The 21,459-nt window shown below is 39.8% G+C and overlaps 1 protein-coding gene across 1 annotated transcript in view; it reads right to left on the minus strand.

The window, feature by feature from the left end:
• The window catches only part of AGPAT5 (1-acylglycerol-3-phosphate O-acyltransferase 5), a 55,360-nt gene extending 38,392 nt beyond the window's left edge, over positions 1–16,968 (minus strand). The window contains exons 1-3 of the mRNA XM_040059605.1: positions 16,481–16,968; positions 1,680–1,749; positions 1,345–1,460 (exon numbers count right to left, since the gene is read on the minus strand). Coding sequence (XP_039915539.1) covers positions 1,345–1,460; positions 1,680–1,749; positions 16,481–16,699 — 405 coding nt within the window. The 5' untranslated portion in view covers positions 16,700–16,968. The remainder of the gene's footprint in view (positions 1–1,344; positions 1,461–1,679; positions 1,750–16,480) is intronic.
• Between the last annotated feature and the right edge of the window lie 4,491 nt (positions 16,969–21,459).

The following is a 21,459-nucleotide window of genomic DNA, read 5'->3' on the forward strand; positions in this document are numbered from 1 at the left end:
TAGACATACAGCTGTAGTTACCTACTCTTCATTTACTCCTTTACAAATTAATATATAGTTCCAGACATATCCAGCATAATATTTCTCTCAATGTTCTCCATCTTCTTGCCCTCTTGGACAGGGCTGACAGTCAATTCAGTCAAACTAATTCTATGAGAAGTTATTTTCCTAAGCACGTGTGTGTGTGTGGGGTGGTGTTTTTGCTGTTGCTGGTTTTTTTTTTGGTGTTTTTTTTTTCTCCTTTTTTTCTATTTTTTTTTCTCTTTTCTTTGCCTGGGCAAAGGTGGTGAGGGACAGAAAGTAGATTAATATTCAGAGAACACAGTAAGATCAAACAGAGAAGACAAAAGAGAGAAGTCTTATTGAATAAGCACTTTGGAGCCACCACCCACAATTCTATCCACTTCTATTCCAATAACTAAGCACCCATCTAAACCCTGAGATAAGTACCATGAAGGCATTTCTGCTCACCTAGCAAAAGACCAGTACTTCCAAAACCATCCACCTCTACATTCTATTTTGTTTCACATAGAAATAGTTCTGCTTTCAGAAAAAGCAAAGAACAGACATGACAAATTCACAGAGGATTTTAGGGAAGTAAGCCATCAACACTGCTCTCTACCATTTTAGACTGAAGATCATATCCATTCAGTATGTTGGCTGTTCAGTGAACATGGCCCACTGTTTCTCAGCAACTGTTTAAATTTGAGTCACATCAGGTTGAGCTCTCAGACTAAAAGGAACAAAAGGAATATTATGCAGAAAGAGGAGAAAGAAAAAGGTGGGAATACTGTTAGACTCAGACTTTTGCTTAACTGAAATCCAAAATAACCATCAACATTTTCATGGAGGTGGGATCTGCCTTTCCTCCACACTATACTAAGATCCAATTTTTCTCTTTTATATTGTGCTAAAACAAAAACAACTGAAAAACAAAGAAGTACATCAAACAGTAATGACAATTTACTCCCAATCTGTAGCATGACACACTGCAAAACAAGTCTGTTTACACCTTCTGCTAACCTGAGAGCATGACTACAAACTGGAGTTTTGGACTGTAAAAAGAACAAAGTTTTAGAATATTCTGAAATACTCCTAACAGACTCTACAGTTTTAATTCTATCCATAATCAATATTCATTTAGAAAAGTAAACTGAATCTTTAGTAACTACCTCTCAACTAATATACACATCTAACTACACTGAGTGAAACCAGTTGCTTTCATGTCCAAATAATTGAGTGCCAGCTCAGAACTACATCTTCACAGCATTCATGGAAAACAGGGGGAAAGTACATCTTACATATCTGACTCAGAAACAGCAAGGAAAGAGCGAAGTGACTCACCTGTGAAAAGTACCACCCATACAGTGGAAGCCATTTTAAGCCATCCTTCAAGACATACCGGACGTGCCCCAGCGCGTTCTGCCTGATTGCCAGCATGTCTGCTACAATCCAATCAACTGCAACGACAAAAGCCCAAAGTAATCAGTTAAATTATCTCTTAATTGCCACTGATGAAACAAAAAGTACATGTTGTATGTATAAGCATCATTAAGGGTTTTTGAACTAGAAGTTCTCGCTTGTTAGGGCGAGTCTGGAAAGAGACACAGTAAACAGATAAGCAGATTTTTAAAATCTACATAATTGTTGTGTTAAGACAAGCAAAAAAAAATACAAACCTGTACACTGATGATTTGATAAATATATTACATGTTCTTTATTTTTTGGCAAATCCCCGTAGATAATTACCTAAAAAAAATTAAAAATATGCAGTATTACTTTATAATTTATTTTCATTGCATTAGACAGTGATGATCCAATGCACTAATTGGCTTTTTACCAGGAAAACTGTCAGCAAGTTAATATCATTAACAGACAAACACCCTATCATTACATCAGTACCCACCACACAGACAACTGACTTATCAACAAAGCTGTAAATATTCATTAATGAGGGCTTAAGAAACTTATTCTGTTCTTGTGCCATAGTCCTAGAACTGGATCCATGGAAGGTGACCTTCAGCCACAAGCTCCCTACATCAATGTAACTGAAGTTAATGTACAAAATCACCATTTAATTTATACATCTAATGAATAAGACATGCTTTAGCCAGAATACTTGCTATCATTCAATCTAAAACAGTAAATTTTCCTGGATTAGGTCAAGAACAAAACCTCAACCATTTGCCATGATTTTAACCATCAGGAGCGGACAAAAAAAGCATGAGGTGAAGGGGTGCCTTTAAATTTGGAATCCTGTGGCTTTCAAACCACAGGTTTTTTATTTTTTTATTTTTTTTTCTCTGTTACATTAAAGACACTCTTTAACCTTGTCGTTTCCCACCCCTGAAAGGTACTGGTCTACTAGTGAAATAACCTTCTGAGAGCATGACTACAAAACAAGTTGTTGATGCTAGAATCTTGGTCACTCTTCTAAAATGGATTCATTCAATTATTTTCAAATATAAAATGAGAAATAATTAACTTTAATTCTGAATGGAAGAATCAGTGCGGCTGTTTAATTACCTTTAATAAACATTTTCATTACTTAATGAAGCCTAGTTTTCCTAACCAGTACATTCTAGGCAGGCTTTCACCATTGTTCTGCCAATAGACATACTCCTTGTTTCTAAAAGATAGCTGTATCAGACATACACACTACTTTGAAATTATTCTGTTCACCAAAAAAGCAAAGTGCTATATGAAAGGGTTTACCCACTTATTATCATCACTTCCCTAGTCTAGGCAACACTGGAATTTCATCAGAAAGAATCAGCATTCATATATTAATTGATATAATTTGCTATGCCAAGTCTCATATTGATCCTTAGAGAAGGTCTCTACCAGCATCTCTGGAAACTCTGTCCACCTCTCAGGTAATCTGTGATACTGGACAGCTAATGCCTCATACTGTTAACTCTAGACAAAACCTCCACAAAATCACCGTATGTTTTACATTCATGCTGTTTCTTCTTTGAAAATACAGCCACACTGTTGATCAAGTTTTTTTTTCAAGGCCAAAACGAGATACTGGCAAACTGAGATATTCAGTCAATATGTGAAATAGAGATCATGCAGCATACAGTAAAAGAGGATATAACTTGAGCTATTTCTTTCCAAAAGCAAAAAAGAAAAGGCATGCACAATAAATTCAAACTGAACAATCATTGTAACAAGTCAGTTGACAAGTTTTGAACAGCATATGAGAAATTGAACAAGATTCTGCTATAGGAGTAGTCTTCTCATTGAAGCACCAGAATTTACAACCTTACTGCTGACACTAGGTACCACACACAGTTTAGAGCAAGGCAGCAGTCTGAAGACTGACCTTACAGTTCAGGTGCACAAATTACTATGAAATGAATCCTCCTACTCTCACTTATAGAGTTAAAACTTCATTTTACAAGCGTACACTTTCCCAGCACTGTTACACACAACATCCATAAATAATGTTCTCTTTAATTTCAAGTTAAGGCTCCACTGTGCAGTTTCTGGCAAAGAGAATTTTAGAGTAACAGAGAAGGCCCAATACAACAGATCATTAAACCAGAAGCTCCTGAATGTTATTTGAGCTTTTCTAAAATGTAGAAAAAAAATAAGAACAAGAGGAAAACAAAACCTGCCCTTGACCCCAAGAGCTGCCCCACAAAAGAAACAGGGTTTGAAATATGCAATTTATAATTTCAACTTGTAAATATTTCCATTTTAATATACCAAGTCACAATCTCAGTGCGATCAGACCCACAATTTAAAGCACTTGCTTTGGACTATTGCATGGGTAAAAACAAATATAAAGGATCATTGCCATAAAAAATGTATGCTGGTGTCTGCCAAATATAACAGTTAATCTGTGTAATTTTTTATTTCAGTAAGATTGGAACTAGTTCACTTTTTAACCTCGGAGGAACACCCACTCATGTTCCTGTAAACAACTTCTATGCACAACATTATGGCTTACCCTAAGGGTTATATGTGTTTACATGTAATGGACCAAAATCTTTTTGATAAAACTCATGATAAAACACACAGCCAAACTATTGTACAGAACTAAAAAAAAAAAACAAAACCATAAAACCCCTTATTTATATTAGTTCTCATCAAACACAGAAAAATTGGATGTTTTACTTCAAAGCAAAGGTAAGAATGAGAAAATCTGAAAGCTTTATTTTGTTAGCTCGGATAGCTCAGCCTAAGAAGATGCACCAGCTTTATCTGTACCATCATCCACATCAGCAGTGCCCATTTCACTGATCTCGAGATAGGCTTATACAGTTCATCAAAGGCCAGCAAACAGCTATTCACCTTAGACACTGTCAGTTAAAGAACTGAGCTACAAACTTTAAACTGTTACTACAAGTGGCTAAAAATGGCAACTTCCAGCTTGAAGTGCCAGGAGACACCTACTCTGTGGGCACCCACACAGCTCTCCTGAGACCAAAGCATTTTTGCTTTATTTAGCTTCTGAAAATATTCACCATACACAACAGAGGGGTAAAAGTTATGAGCTCTGAATCCTGCAGAAATGTTCTTTTCCCTTTGAGATGGTGTCTGAAGAATTAACCTGCTTGTGGATAAACAGAAGAGTCTGCTCAGGACAAGGTGCCAGTTTCTGGCCATCAGATGTATTTAGGTAAACCAGATGTAATTATAAACCTAATGTATATTACAGCTCCAGAAGAAAATAATACAGTACTCTTCTTCAAGGCCTCCAGAAAACCTCTGACTCCTTGCTGGTTTTCTTAACTTTACAGAATTCCTTGCTGCAGAGGCTGTGCAGCCTCTGACTCTCATTTTGTCAGTGCAGAAGATGTTTGGGGGCCACAGTGAATTACAGAACCACAGGATATTCTGAGTTAGAAAGGACCCACATGGATCCTCAAGTCCACCTCTTAAGTGAATGCCTGTATGGGGATCAAACCCATGAGCTGGGTGCTTCGAGCACTACGCTCTAAAGCAGCACTTGAGTGACTCACCAGGGACAGCAGGGCAGAAACGAGAGTCCACAGCACCCACCAGTATTCAAGCCCCTTTGGAAGCAACCTGAAGACATCCGAGTGGCTGAAAGACTCCCAGCCCTCCTCAGAGGAGCAGCGCTGCTCCTGGGGCGTTCAGAGCATTGGCAGGGACAGTCTTGCCCCCTGCAGCCAGTGCCGGGGCAGCAGCGCAGGGCATGTAGGACACGCTTGGAAGGCAATTTGAATTTCAGCATAGTGTTTCACGTATTTCATGTATGGCTCTCCAGACACTAAAGCATACATATATTCTACCCATCTATCAGCTTAATGAACTGGCAAGTGCCTTGTTAGCCACAATGAAGCACGTGAGGACCTGTTCATTTAGAATAGAATCTGCTGTTAAAAAAAAAAAGGCACAATGAAGTCAAGCGGAGAAAAAAAGTTAAAAGGAAGAGTAACACAGCAAGCAAAAGTAAGCAGAGATTTGAGGGAAAGTATTTTAAATGCAGATTTACAGTCCAACACTGCAAACATTACTTCTGTACAGCACACTGACGTGTACTTTTAGCCATGTTTTGGTTGCTTGACAGCCCAGTTCACAATAATGGGTAAGACAGTTAGTGTTAATATGAGCCTTCCACATCCATTTACACACCAGCACTCTCAAACTCAATACAGTGAGGTCTCAAATAAAGGAAACTGGATGCTATTAGATCCCTTCTGTGGGGAGGCTGGAACCCAGCTTCCATGGATGCCATACACCAAGATGCTCACAAGCTCAGCAGCCAAAACACACACCTCAGAGCGTCCTGTCCGGGCGAAGCTTTGATGAATTAGCAGGAAGTTACGAGTAGTTCTGCTGGGAGAATTCAGTGGCAGGCTAATCTAGGCATGCAAATGGGAGCTCCTGGGTGATCTGCTGACACCAGTTTCAGCTTCCCTACCAGACTGCTTTTTCCAGCGCAACATATTCAGCAATGGCTGTGCTAATGTGGTAGGTCACGTAGCAATGTGGAACAGTCCTGCATGGCAGCTACACCCGAATAACCCATAATTTGCACAGGTTTTCACTGAAACATGGTAGACACTCCTAAATTAGAGTTAAGAATTTTATTTCTTGCTTATGAAATCTTTACATACCAAAGAAAATTAAATAGAACATTTAATCATGTCCTAGCAGTATCAGCTCAGTAAACACTGCCATGGCAAAAATCACTGTAGGTAAATGTAACCATACAATCAGACCTGCTTGCAGGTCAACTGCAGATCACATCAAACTCCAGCAAAGAGACTACCTTAATGTTGTAATTGGATGTGGCTGATAATGGGAGCAGTTAGAAGCTGATGTGTAAGCAGATCTTCTGATAGTGTGACTTCTGCTTCAGCACCATTAAGGCAACACAACTGGTTATTGCTGGTAAAAACTTGGGCTATCTCATCTGATGTCTCTCAGTCTACCAGCACACTCAGTCTTGGTTCCTCAGACTTCTTAACCCTCCTGCCTACTCTTTTCAAAGAAACCAGGTGTGAATTGAAGAATGATTTTCCCATCCTTGCTGTTACTTCAACAGAACTTATGTTCACTGGAGTACTTTGTGAAAGCAGAGCACTGTGTTCAGGAAAAATATCAACTTCAAGCACAAGCAGTAACAACTGGAAAGAGGGATAAAAGCAGGATAATGGGGAGAACATTCCTTCCCTCTTCTGGAGGAGTCAAGGCATCAATACTTAAAAAGGACCACAGACTTCCTACTCAGCTGTACTATCCTCACAAAATGCACCTCTCTCCACTGTTTCTTCATGATTAATAATTGGGACTGCGTGCTCTTTGGGCCAAGAGCATCTCTGTTGGCTGGGCACTACTACAACACGCCTACTAAAATAAATAGTATCCTAGGACATATTTCTCATCTTCTTGTTACAAACTGTGGATACAATTTTCTGGTGAAAGGGTGGAGCTTGCATGAACAAACCACCTAAACCACTTCCACTTAGCTTCTGAAGTCAACAGTACCCTTGTGCAAGCCGACCTCTGCAGCACTGCTGCAGGCATCTTCAGAGAAGTTCCTTAAACTCTCTAAGACTAAAAACATGTCTTGTGTCACAAGTCCTTTGAGCTTCCAGAGAAAGCACCTCAGAATCTATTTACCCTGTTTGACTAAAAGCAAGCCTGAGACAGGATACAGATAGGGAATCTGTACTTGGGGCTGACAGGTATCTCAGATTTTCAGATGTCTTACTATAAGAATTTTAAATGTTTATCTTTTTCTTCAGGGAAGACAAAAAAGCACTTGTATTCACATACAGGTTTCACTTGCCTGCAGCAGAAGGAATATGAATAGAACAGAAGAGGATGGACTTTGATGTTATTAGTTGCATTTTTCCTAAATGGAAAAAAAATAATTCTAAAAATACCTTTAGGACATACAGCTTTAAGGTAACGATCATACTATTGCTACACATCATAATCTCTTTAGAGACTATCTGCTCAACACAGAATTGCACAGGGCTGAAGTCGGCTGCTCAGACAGCTCTAGCAAGCTCAGCAGCAAACCATAAAATCACAAAGAAATCCATTTTATTGAAACAGAGTTCATTCAAACATTCTGCTATGTATTTTACTGGGGTTCAGTTAAAAAAAAACATTGCTATGAGATTAAGCTCTGGAGAATGTTGAAAAGATTCCTATATGTAATGTAACAGGGTTTTTTTGTTTGTTTGTTTGTTTTTTTTAAAAAAATATATATATATATATATTTGACTTGATTCAACCAGAGAGCACAGAACTTTAGAAAATACATTTACTGGCATTTAATTTCCTTTTTGTAAGAAAACTATAGCAGTAAACTATTTAGATTAAGTAGGACTAAATCATACAATCAGATATTAAATATAAAGTCTGCAGAATCTTATTTTCATAGTAGCTTTTAGCCTTATGGTCTAAACAGACAAACTTTTGTGAGTGATTATACTTCATCTCATGTACTAGATATATGTACAGAAGTCATTTTGTTCTGATGCTGACTGTAAAAGCTTTGCAGGTTCTGAACTGAATTAAAGATAATTGTCCCCTGTATTCCTTATCTCTCTGATGAATCCTTAACAAAATTTAAAAAAAGGCATCTGTATTATCTGAAATATTTCAGTCTTGATGACACAAAAAAACCCCCAGGATTTATTATGATTTTAAGATTCTGATATCGAAAGTCTGAAAAAAATCCTACTTTCAGTGCACAAATAATTTACAGATCTTTCTCCAAATTACTTGCTTTTGATTACAGCACAGTTCAATGGCACAAACCCATCATTACAATCAGTGACCACCTGGGAAAAATCAAAATAAGAGTAACTTTCATCATCAATCACCAGCAATGGATTTTTTTTTTTTTTTAAATAATAACTGAACATACCTCAGACATATATGAAAGGTGATTAATTACGAGATTTCAACAGGAACTTTTTTTCTGAACATTTGGCATCTTGGTATTACATAAAACCTGAACATGTCTTCTAGTATAAGAGTGGAAGTAAGTATTCCACCTGTTTCAATATGAGAAAGTCTCCTTTATAAGCCTTTTGCATCTCTGAAGACTTCTTCATGCACTTTTTGTAATTTCCTTAGAAGAAGGGCAAAAGCAACCCACACTTAATGTAGCCACTGTTTACTACCCTTCCGTAGTGGAAAATACGTACCGTCCATTTAAGCTCACACTTGAAACACCCTCTGCCCACCATGAGCAGGAAAGCTTGTGGCAGTTTGCAGTGTTTCCTCCAGCCAGAACTCTTTGTAATGGGAACTTTGCTTTTTAAATGCCCTAGACTCCTCGGAAGAGTTGTTTGCATCTTTATTTGTAATATTGTTACAAGTACTTGTATCAAGTACAGACTGAACGCTGGTGTGAAGCTATCAGTGAGCTGACATGAATGGGGACGATCAAGAAATACCTGTAGTCTCTGCTTGCAATTGTGGAATAGGATTTTTGAAAACTTCTCCACACATCGTCAGTAAGTATTTGGACTTTAAGCAGTCTACAATTTCACAGTGAGGCAAAGAAACCAATACACAGCATAAGAACATGAAGGGAGGCATCTGCAACAATTCTGGCTCCAGAATCCAACACAGTAAACTGATCAGCCTCAAAAATCACCACATTAAAATCACTCTCATCTGCTCACTGCTACAGCACGTGAATGAGCCAGTTCACCTGCAGCTTGCTCAAACGATGCACTATGTTTGCTTACTCAAAAAGAAATATGCATGCGCTCAGATTCCCAAATAGCCGTAAGAAATGGAACAAAATAAGTCTTCGAGTCAATCGATAGGTTCACCAGGTAAAATTATTTCAACTACCACAATACAGTTCAAAGCAATCCAAACCAATATTTTTTCAATAGCTAGTCATGAGATAAAATACAAAATTGACCAAATCATGTATAGTTTATTTTACATTTAAAAATCAAACTAGCATAAATGCTATTTCCTACTCCCACAGAGGATCTAGTTGTAACAGAGAAGATGACAAGTAGTATATGACAGAAATGAAATGAACAAAAGAAATAATTTCCCTGTTATTTTATACCAAATCCCTTCATAGGATAAATTCAAACTGACAGAAGATAGATTAAAGAGTATTTTTCCCCTGAGAAGATATGCTTCCTCATAACTGTAATGTCAAAATCCCTGACATCTGAGCCTACTTTATCTAACACAACTAAAACTGCAAAAAAAAGGATACCCTGCCTGCAAGCCCAAGACAAAAAGTTTGAAATAACCGCACTCAAATGCTTAACCAGGAACAGAATCTTCTCTTAGCAAGAACAGTGTCTGATGGTAGAGTACCAGGAGAAAAAAAACATCTAAACTAACAATCATCCTTACATAAAGTATCCGGACATATTATGTAAGCAGAAGAAAAGGGCATGGAAGAACACTGTAAAACTCGATGGCCCAGCATCTACCACAATACTGCTAAACACAAAAAGAGTAAAGGGTAAAAAACTTAGCAGGTTAAAAAAAAAAAAAAAAAAGTGATAAATACAACTTCTATTTTCAAATGTAACAAATTATGCTCAGTCAGGACAAATTGTATTGAAAAATCCATATACCAAAAATCTTAAGATATTAAAATATTTATTTAAATAGAAATTTTAAAAATCAAACTGTGAGATTGCAAATTTTACTGGTCAAATACTTGGAATCATAATTTTAAGAGCATTCAAGCTTGCCCTTTGACTCCTTAGCTTTTCCTACCTGACACATACTTTCTAATATTTTCATAAGTACATGCAGCTCACTTAAAAATGTAAACACACATTTTTTAAATTGCAGACTGTGACAGAAAAGCCTGATAAAAAAATTCAGATTCAGTTGTGACTTGCCATTTAGAAAACATATGCTAGGCAAAACTCCATATGAAACAAATAATTTATAAATCTAAACAGCAGTTCTGGTTCAGGTAGCTGATACTTGATTTCTAAAAATGCTAACAAGACCTCAGTGGGTTGTTTTTTTATTTTTTCATATATCAGGCAGTAAATGGAGGATGATCAGGACCAGCACTGAATGCAGAACCTCTCCATACTAAATTCTTTCCAGATTGCCCCAAAGCCAGCTCTGCAGTAGACTGGAACTCTAGATGGTATATTGTCGAACAAGAGTCCTGAAGGATATCACTTTCACCTTCAGATCTACAGTCACAGGCACAGAATAAAAATTAATATATGCAAATATCTGGATTGCAATATCTAAAACAGAAAGAGCACCAAGTTAACATACCTAATCTATCTATTTTTGCTGCTTCATACCACAGTTGAACATAAGTCTAAAATTAGGCATACATCTCAACTTGAAAGCTGCATCCCTTGGGCTTGGCAGGTATCAATTTCTATTCTAATAACACAAAGAACTCAGCTGTATACTACAAAAGACATATATGCCTGGAGACAGCTGTACACTGAAATCTTGAACGAAATGAAGCAGGGTAAACCCTCTTAATGGAGCCAGAAAAATTTCATCACACCAGAAAAAATTCACTGGCTTCTTTCAAGTTTACCATACAAGTGTGATACACTTCACTATCTTCTCCTAGTTTCTTTTCAGTCTTTGCACTGCACCAGTCCCCATATTTCTGCCACTCCCCAAAGACCTTTACTTCATTATTTCCACCATCTCAATATAATTGTAAGTATGACTATTTTAACCTCTCAACACATCTCGTAACAGCTAACATTGTTTCACAAAGCAGCAACGTAAGCAGGTACTAACTGGGATTACTGCCACAAGCTACATGAATGACGAAAGCTCAAAGCCTCAGAGGCTGCTCAGCTCCCATCTGAGCTTAGAGGTTTGGCTTGATGGCAGCTCTGCACCTTCCTGCTCAGCTCCCACACCATTCCAGGGTCCTCCCACTCCTGAGCTGCTGCACAGGGAGGAGAGCTCAGGAAACCTGAGCTCAGGGTGTTTGAAAGCGCAGGTTCATACGCCCACGCTCATGCCAAAATGCAACTGCCAGCACTTTCCCTCCACACACAACCGAAGCAGGGTGAAAAGTTACATTTCCTTTGGACTTTCTGGTTACGCCATTTGCCTGGGAAATGGGTCCTCATCTAAAGAGAAGTCAAACCCCGTCACTCACATCTACCAACAGGAAGCAGTCAGAAGCCAAACCTTCACCCTGCCATGATGAAGTCTGGTTCCAAAGAGATGACAAACCATCTCACCAACAGCAACCAGAAGCACCTCCTTGTACGCTGTAACTTGGCTGTCAAACTTGCGCTGCCTCTTGCCTTCCTATTTCCATCTTGGGCCCTCAAGAATTACCCATTGAACAGCTGAACAGCTTCAAAAGGAAAAGCAAGAAGTAAGTAATCTTGTCTGAGAAAGTTGCTGCTGTCCTGCCCCTGAGATGGGCACAGACACTCATTTTCACTGCAAACTGGCCAACAGTTCCGAGACTAAGCATCCATTCCAAACTCAGGCACCAAGCTCTCCTTACACATTTCCTAGAAAGCCAAGATATGAAAAAAATCCCAGTCTCTACTCCACTGGAAAGTGTTGTCAAGAGTTCATTAGCACATTTGCTCCACAAAGTTTTAGTTTGCTCAAAACCTAAGTAGTTTTCAACCCTATTGAGACACAGCAACTCCAAGCTTCAATACCAATCCAGGAAGCACACTGTGTTGTTCAACAAGCATCTCTTGTATTTTATAAAATAATTGTTTAGCTCTACAACACCAAGGTATCTGATTCTTACAGCCTTTCCAGAGTCCTGTAAAGACAACAAAAACCAGAATTTTGTAATGTCTTTAAGAAAAACACCACTTCCAAAAATCTATTCATCAGGAATTGGAGATAGGGAACACAACTGACACAAGTACTGAACAAAATCCATGTGCATTAATTAAATTATGGATTTCATTCAATTGTCAAAACCCTTCAGATGAAAATCATCCTTTAGGAAGCAGTCTGAGTGATGATTTTTTATTATTTCTTCACCAGCATTCAGTACAAAACATCAAACACAATTACAACAAAAAAGTTGAAGAACATTTAGTCCTCATATGATCTGAAACATATGCACAAACACAATAGGCATTAATTTCACCACCCTGAGAGCAACTGCAATGAGATGCTCAGGGTCAAAGAGAGATGAGAGCATTTATCATATCGAATTACTAGTCCTTTCAGCCCTTCAACCATTCCAATCACACGCATATTTGCAGCCATCCCGGTTTTCACAGCCTACGGTAAGATTCAACTTTTTATAGTCTGTTTGAAATGGAAGAGACCAGACTTCCCTAACACAGTAAAGAGAAAAGAATAACACAAAGCAGATCCACAGTTCATGAGTTACTTGATGATTCAGAAACCTGGGGCCAAACCAACTACTGGAAGCCACAGACGCAATTCCTCTGAAGCGCATGAATTGCACCTGTTTGTACCAGGGACTGCTTTAGCTCATCACTGATAAAATTAACATCCTTTGCTCTGTGAGACTCTCTTTACATAGAATTCTTCTCACTTTATACAGTGTTTAAGCACCTCATATATATTCCTCCTAGAAAAGAATACTGTAGGGCACCTGCATCTTATGGCAGGACAGGTGCAAAGCAACACAGGGCCAAAGCAGGGACATCCTCCCTGTGCTACTCTCCAGTACCACATCTACATATTTTTCATTATTGTGAGTACATAATCCTAGAGATTACTGAGGAGCACTGTCACAATGCCACAGATTAATTAATTTCATATATTTATAGCTCCTTAATAGAATCCATGGATGCCTGCTAAATTGTAATTGCACTGACAAATTTACACAGCATTATAGGATTTCACTTTATAGTCATACTGGCTTTGTCAAGTTTACCTCACAGCAATGGGATGTTGTCATTGCTTTCTGTACTCCCAATACTGGTTCTTCAGTATTCTATTGCCAACTCTTGCAGGACAGTCAGCAAAAAGGACTATTTTTGGCAATTCATTAATGAATTCTAATATTACTGGAAAACCTAAACTGATGCCAAGTTAGCTTGAGTTCTCTTAGTCTTTGTAAAACAAAATTGCTTCAGTGGAAAAAAAAAATCCAACCCAAAATTTAAAAGGAGGAATTATTTACAAGTAAATAGTTTTTAACTTACCAAGTAAAAAACTTCTACACCCTCTAGGACCTAAAATATCCAGAGTTCACAGTAATTATAGCTCTGCAATTATTTTAACTCTCAAGTCAAATATTTAAGAGAAAGGGAAAGACTAGTATTTCAACATTTTCTATCATGTAGAACAGGTTATCACCTTACTTAGTTACACTTCAAAACAGAGGAGTTTGCTACAAAGATAAAAAGCCTTCCTATCATGAACTACAGTTTTTGTTTTTAAAGAATTGGGTAAGAACATCCCAGTCAAGAAGAACAAAAAGAGAAAGAAAAATACAATTGTGCATGCAATTGTGAGGGGGAGATAGACTGAGATACTTAATGGATCAACAGCAAATGATAGAAACATCACCTCTTGACAGAATAATAAATAGAAAACAAATATTATAATACACTAGTATTTGAGTCAAAAAGATAGTCGTCCATGTTTATGATCATAACCAACTCTACCTTATTAATACCCACTCACATTACTAGAAACATTGGCAAATTATTTTAAGATCAGATACCTCAGATATCCACAACTGCTTCAGAGTGTTCTTGTATTGAAAAACCTTGAGTGTAAAACCAAAGAATGATAAACAGTACACAACACTAAAGACATTTTAAATACAGTAAGACAGCAACAGTACTAACAAAAAGTCACTTAAGCATCTGTAGAATCCTAATGACTTGAGTGAGACTACAACAAGTTCCAGCATTCTGATGGATGAAGTTGTTGTCTCCTATTTATGCGGTTACAAAAATAAATAAACACACTTCAATCGATTGAGTAAGTTAATAGACCTGAAATAGACCTGCAGAATTCCTCCCTCCCATGGCTCTTATGGTACCTTAATGCTGCCTTTATGAAGCTACTATTTTTGCTGATTTACTGGAATTAAGTTTAATGATGCTACACTTTTACATCTATTTACATGCCTTAAGATAGCCCATCCACAGTTGCTCTCAAGTTACCATCCCAATCTCCCACACTCAGGCACATGGTTAACTTTCCACTGTGAGTTTCAAGTTAAAACATGTGCAGCGTTCACAAGAGTAGGTCTAAAAGGACACCCTGTTTCTGTTCCTTACACAAACGGGGACTATCTTCCAGTTAAATGACACATGGATTTTAAGGGTTATTTTAAGGGTTAAGCTCTTATCTCTCTACACATCTTGTATTCTCTCAGCTTTAATTTACTTTCCAGTAACTATTTTATGTATCCTAAATAAATAATGACATATGCCTCCTCCTCCACTATTTATCATTATTTGTTGCTTACTGTGACAAAACACCTCTATTTTAATATTATCCTACTCGATCTCCTGTTAGTGGCCTACAACTGATCATCACCATTTTTGTATTTGTATCACTGAAGGTTATCAATGCAATGAAACAGAGGTCAACAGATGACGGCTGCCTTGTTGTTTCTTTTGGTTAGCATTTTCCGTTCTTTAATGTCACAGCTATTTTTTGGATAAAAGTTCTTTTTAAAAATTCTAAGTGTTTGCTACTGTCTGCACACCAGTCATAGGCAGCTTGAGTAGCTTTTCTGTTACAATTTATATATTCATTTTAGGCTCTCATTCTCATTCAGAACAGGTTAAGTTAAACTTCTATGCTGCTACTTTAAGCAGTTAAAGACCAAGATGGGTTACTACACATCAAGGTAGCTGCACTAGAGACACTACATAGAAGGCAGTTAAAACTTAAAATACCTGTGAACTACTGCTCCTTTTTTTTTTTTTTTCATATATCAAGCACAACACAAATTACCTTATTTGGACATGAGGTAAGGCGAAGTTACATAAATTACAGGCTGAATCAAAAACTACCACTAAAAGAAGATCTTGCTTCAGTTCTGTATCCGTTCTATTTACTCTGATGTCAAGCTGCAACTCTTGTACCTTTAGCTGGCTTTGTGGGTTTCTCAAGAGTCAGTATGAAGGTAAGGCCTACAAATGCACTCAAGAGTGGAAACTAGGAGAGATCCAGCCTGATTATGAAATAAATGCTTCATTACAGAATGGAAAAAGGCCTTAGCTGTAAATATGAGAAGACCTTATTTATATGAGTTCTGTCTTCAGTCAACGTGTATTGGTATTCTTTGCCCTCAGGCACCTAAAGCTGATACTAACTTCAAACAGCCTTCTGTATATTCAAAAAAATTTGAAGGTCATGTTTAGGCACAGGAAGCACCTGTCATTTATCATTTTTTACATGCAGAATTAAAAGTCTCCTTACCTACTTTCCAAATTACAGACAAATATACAACCTCTCAAACACTGAGTACTTTGTGAGGTATTATCTATCACCTGAATGCAAATACTCCTCTGATCATACAAGAGAGGCCTCTAATTCCAACTTAATAACCTGAAACTGAGATCCTGAATTATCACAATCCATGGCTGATCCAAAATTTAAGAGCCAAATAGTGACATGACTGCACAAAACCTGAGATTCTGTAATACTTGAGAGATTAAGTAATCTATTTATTAACAACTTCTATGTGTATTATGTACAATTATAGCTGATGACAGCCTTCTCATCTGCTGCCAATTTAACACTACAGATGTGCAGCACAGGCCACAGGGGTTCAAAGTGTGCAAAGGCGGCTGCCATTCAAGTGCTGACAGAGCACGACCGGTGTCGCATCTCTTCCGTTTCCCCGACCTGCAAAACGAACACAACACCAACACTCCGTGAAAAGCATCACCAGAGGAGCACGGCGGCTGCGGAACGAGGCGGATCTCTGCGGTCCCAGGCACAGGCCACGGCCGCACCTGCCCCACGGCGGGCGGCCCGAGAGGGCCGGGGGGCGAGTCCAGCGCCGGCACCACCGCCGGCCGCTCCCCGGACCGCCGGAGCCCCCCCGTCCCAGCCGGCTCACCTGCACGCCCGTGTAGTTCTCGAAGAAGAAGAGCACCATGCTCTGGTAGATAGTGTACAGCCGGTCATCCACCTCGCGGTAGAAGCGGGCGGGCAGCACGGCGGAGAGCAGGCGCCAGGCGCCCCAGGCCAGCACGAAGGTGGGCGCCGTGCCCATCATGACGGCGGCGGGCAGCACGTAGCGCATGGAGTAGGTGTGCAGCACCAGCGACAGCAGCATCTTCCCGCTGCCCCCGGCCTCACCGGGACACCCACATGGGCGGCGCGCTCACACACAGCCCCGCGGCCCCGCAGCCCGCATCGCCCGCCGCGCCGGGCACACACGCCAGGCGGCCGGGAAGCAGCAGCGGCGGTGGCGACCACGGCCGGGAGGGACGGGGAGAGAGAGACAGAGAGAGACAGAGCGAGAGAGCGGCGGGAGAGGACACGGGCTCACGGCTTCCCCAGCGCCGCCACCGCCACCATCTTGCCCGGCGGAGGCGGAGCCGCGCCGCAGGAAGGCGGCCCCGGGCCCGCGGCGCTTCCGGGCGGGCGGGAGGGGCCGGGCTGGCCCCGGGCCGGGCCCGGGATCGGCCCCGCGGGCAGCGCCGTGTGCGGCACCGGCTCTCTGCGCGTCCCCGGCCCCATCCCACCCCCATCGTTCCCCAGCCGGAAGCGGCTGCAGCGGGGCCGGGCTGCTCGGCTCCGTGCTAAACGAGGCTCACGCGTTTATACCTGGTTAGCTTAGTTTTGTATTATATCCTAGCATAGGTTAGAAGAAAATTTACTCCTTTTTCCTGTCTGTCCCCCGCCCCCTCCCCACCCCCGCAGTTTCGGCCTGTGAGTCCAAAGTGGAACGCTAAAACAAATGCAGCTCTCCCTTTGCCAGCTCCAGGCACGGCGATGCTCGGGGTTTAGGAGGCATTTCACGTGCCCCGCTTGCGCTTGGACGCGTTCTCGCACCAGCGGGCAGCTGCCTACCTCGCCCCCTCTCTTCTCTGCCCCCCAGCCTCTGCCCCCCAGTAACCTGGTGGCAGCAGAAGCCAGAGGCATCAGCTGCTTTTCAGAAAAATGCAAGAGGTCTTGCAGAAAACAGTCCATTAAACTTCCCAGAAAAATATCCTTATTAAGCTCTAGGCTATAGTGAAGTATATATTCCTTGTCTTTAAAAAATAAGTTCTGTCCTAAAGCCTGTGGGTGAAAGAAGTGGATGCGCAATACCTTCTGCTAAGATTTGTTTCCTTTGCCAGGTTTTAACTGGGACAAGCTTTGTCCTTTGCTGTTGTCGACCTCGTGCTAGCTGGTTTTTTAGTGTGTGTTGAAAATGGCATCCTTCAGTTCATTAGTCTTAGATATAAAAAGACATGTCTTTACCAGTTTTAGAATGTTTCATTTTTATTCCCTTGTGTTTTCCCCCATATTGCAAAGACTGCCTGTATTTTACATTACGTGTTTGGTGTTTTTTGTTGTTACTGTTACAATTTTTTTTCCTTCCAGTTTATGCTTTTTCAGCATTCTTTATCTTTTACCATCCCATAATACACACACATGCCCATGTTCACACACTTTGTTTCTGCTTTTCATGGTTGGATATTTTGTACAGGTTTTCTTATTGTATTTCCTCTCTTTTTGAAGTATGTTATCTAACATTTGGGTACCATTTTAGTTACATAAAAAGTACAGACTCCATGTACTTGGGCTTAGGGCTTAATTTACTAGTGTAATTATATAGGTATGATGTAGTAATATGGGGTTGAAATGTCTGCAACTGAATGAAACTCAGCCTTCCATTCAAGAAACAAATATACCAAAGTGATGAGATCTTGGACGCTGCCACCAAGTCCTTGCTTTTCTAGATTCATACATGCTTTTTATTGTAGATCTCTCTGAATTGAGCCATAGGAATTGGAAAACTCGTCTTTCACAGTATAGACGACAGAGTCAAAATAAGACAAATGTTCGGATATTTGCTGCAATTTGTCATTTCTAGTCTCATGAAAGCATAGCCCCCAGTTACACCCCTTTTAACCAAATTGCTTCTTAGGCATTTTACTTTCAGCTGGAAGAAGAAAAATCACCCAATTTAGGGCGATTAGTACTCCAGTTCAGCTATTAAGACTTCAAACCTGTTTTTTTATTCTGTAGAACAACCTTGACATTTAAAAGAATAAACAAACCTGAAATATTGTGGGGAAAGCATTGATGAACCATTTGTAAGGTGCTCAGTCTATTTCGTGTGAACATAATTATTTCATACTTGAATCTGATTATTCCAGTGTTAGTTTATTCTGCTAGTGGTTGCCACACCTAAAGTGGCCACGCTCACCAACGTCTGGAAAAAAAATCAGGTGTTAATCAGATAGTGAAAAATTTCTGTAACTGCCCGTAGAAGGAACCACAAACTGCGTTGCTTAGCACAAACTCTGAACGTTAAGGGAGTTTCCCATTCTGCTACTCACAAGACCGTGTTTCACAATTCCATTACCTACTCACCGCATTGTAAATAGACTAAGAAACGCCAGATAACAAATCAATCTCCCTTGAGCTTTAAAATTTAAACCTTTACAGATGGTCTTATCTTCAGCAATATCCTGGAAGATGATTTATTGGTATCAGTTCTGTTGTTAAATGTTGAGAAATAAGACACAGATATACAGGCCAAAGATCTAAATCCAAATAGGGATTTAAGCACCTGAATTCTTAGGGTCAAGGACTTTGATTGGGAGCTTAGGCTTGCTATGAAGTGCATGTCATGTGGAGATCTAAGCAGTGCATAATAAGATCCATGGCCATCACCAGTCTGTGCAGAAAGTTGACAGTTAGCAGACTCAATGTGTATTTTTGTAGGGTCAGGTAAGTTGAAACACTGAGGACAGCATTGTGGCCTTAGTATGATCTTACAAGTTATCATTCTGTATTTCAGAAGCACGTGTCCACTTGAGACCCAAAACCCACTGATCTCTCTCAAAGTTTGGTATCATGTTTTTTAAAACGTGGCTAGAGAAGACTTCAGAGGACTGGATTAGGCATGGATTCAGTTTGTTGAGGGTATAATACTCATATCTCCCATTACTGAGGTAGGTGACCTGCAGGGTAAGAGTGATGAACATCTCTCATGTTGAAGGTGCATTTTTGTATTAATTGTTTAAGGTATCTTAAAAAAAAAAAAAATAGACTAAATTACAGTTAGACTAGTTTAGACAAATAGACTTGTTTAGATTACAGGTCCTCTAGATGTGTGCCTTTTTTCTAACAATGGCCATGACCTTCTGCATTTGTCTGCATTTGCTAAAGGAAATGAAGGCTTTCTTGAATCCTGCAATCCTCTCCAACCTCAGGTGAGAAATGTAGTAGTTCCTCTCCATCCTTGACTCTGTCCTTGCAGGGTTCCTTGTTCCTCTGCCCCACTGGACTCCTTGGCTCTCCTCACACAGAACATAAGGCTGCACAACATCTGACTGGTCCACATCAGCAACGTGTCTACATGCCTGCGCTTCGCTCATTCCATTCTTTACCTTCAGGTCCTGCCTGAAAAGGATGTCTTTTACCACCAGAAAAGACGGTATCACATTGAACCAGCTTGTATTCTGAGCTAGTTCTTGAGGATTTTTTCTGGGTGGCAGAGGGCATGGTTGTGTTTGTGGTGTGATTTACACAATGTTCTGCATCATGCCCTTTGAGTGATAGGGAAAGTCAAGTTAAGCTGTACACTAATTGATGCAGGTTTCAGTTCTTCTCTGCCTTTCCAGAGATTCCTTTTTCTGGATTTGGTTATACTTTTTGACTCTACAAATCAGTAAGAATGGCAGATACAGAAGAAGTAAGGATGGGGCAAACTTCTCCCAAGCTCTGCCAGCCTTCTCCAAACCCACTTTGTGGTTCAGGGTCAGGAGCCAGGTCTTATTCACCAACAGATTTATTCTACATATGTCTACCTATTTTTTCCCTTTACCTATATTGGTTTTTAGCCCCACAGCAGTCTGTGACAAGCAGTAGAATCTCCTTTTGTTTTGAACCTGCCTCAATGTAATTTCATTTTATGTATCGTAGAGCCTGTATTGAAAGACACAGAAACCCCCTTGCCACTCTTTTTTTTTAAAAGAGATTATTCCATTCATGATTTTTAAAGATCTCCATAACATCCCCTTCAGGTGATCTGTTTTTGTACTGAATTTTACTCAGTTTTGCCCCATATGAAAGCTGTTGTTGCAAGCTTCTCTCTTGCAAGCATAGGCAGAATTACTCATGGCATTTGCTAACTTTTAAAGTTTCATTTTGCAAGTCATTCTTCTTTTACAAAAATAAATCTCTAAACTTCATGTGAGATATTATGTTCACTCATAAGATTTATCCGTAAAAAAAACTTGCAGAATCTCTGATACATGTCTACTATAATATATCATCATTTAATAAACCAAACTAGTAAATGAGAAGAAGCACATTTTTCCAATGGTTCTAAAACATTTCTGCTGACACCAGAGATATGATGGTTCTCAAGACTCCGCAGATTGTGGAGGAAACAGAATTCTAAGGAGCACTGGCTCTTTTGCATCAAGCTGGATCACTATCATCTTTCACCTCCATCCAAGATTTCTCTTTCCTCTGTTTCCAGTCTTCACCCATCAAATGCTCAGTCTCCCTTCCAAAATACAACCTTTGGTTCTCAGCTCTGTCTCTACATATTTTTTTCCCAATCTTCTTCCCAGGCAAGCCTAGCTAATTCTACTCCCATGACTCTGTGCATCCCATTCATGTTTCTCACACAATATCCATCTCTTTTTTTTCCTAGTGAATCCTGGTTTGCTCTTAATTTCCCCTGAGAACTCCTAATCCTGTTATCCACTCTTCTTTATGTCAAATTCTCTTTGCCAGAGCAATTCTAATTTTTACTTCCTGCCTACTTGGTCACAGTCCAGTTTTTCCTCAACAATTCTCAGCCACAGCTTCACCCTAGATCAGCAGTTGATCAGAGGCTTGGCCTTTCCTCCCTCATTTGGTCAA

This window comes from Hirundo rustica, chromosome 3 (assembly GCF_015227805.2).
Source record: "Hirundo rustica isolate bHirRus1 chromosome 3, bHirRus1.pri.v3, whole genome shotgun sequence".
In the NCBI taxonomy this organism is placed as follows: domain Eukaryota; kingdom Metazoa; phylum Chordata; class Aves; order Passeriformes; family Hirundinidae; genus Hirundo; species Hirundo rustica.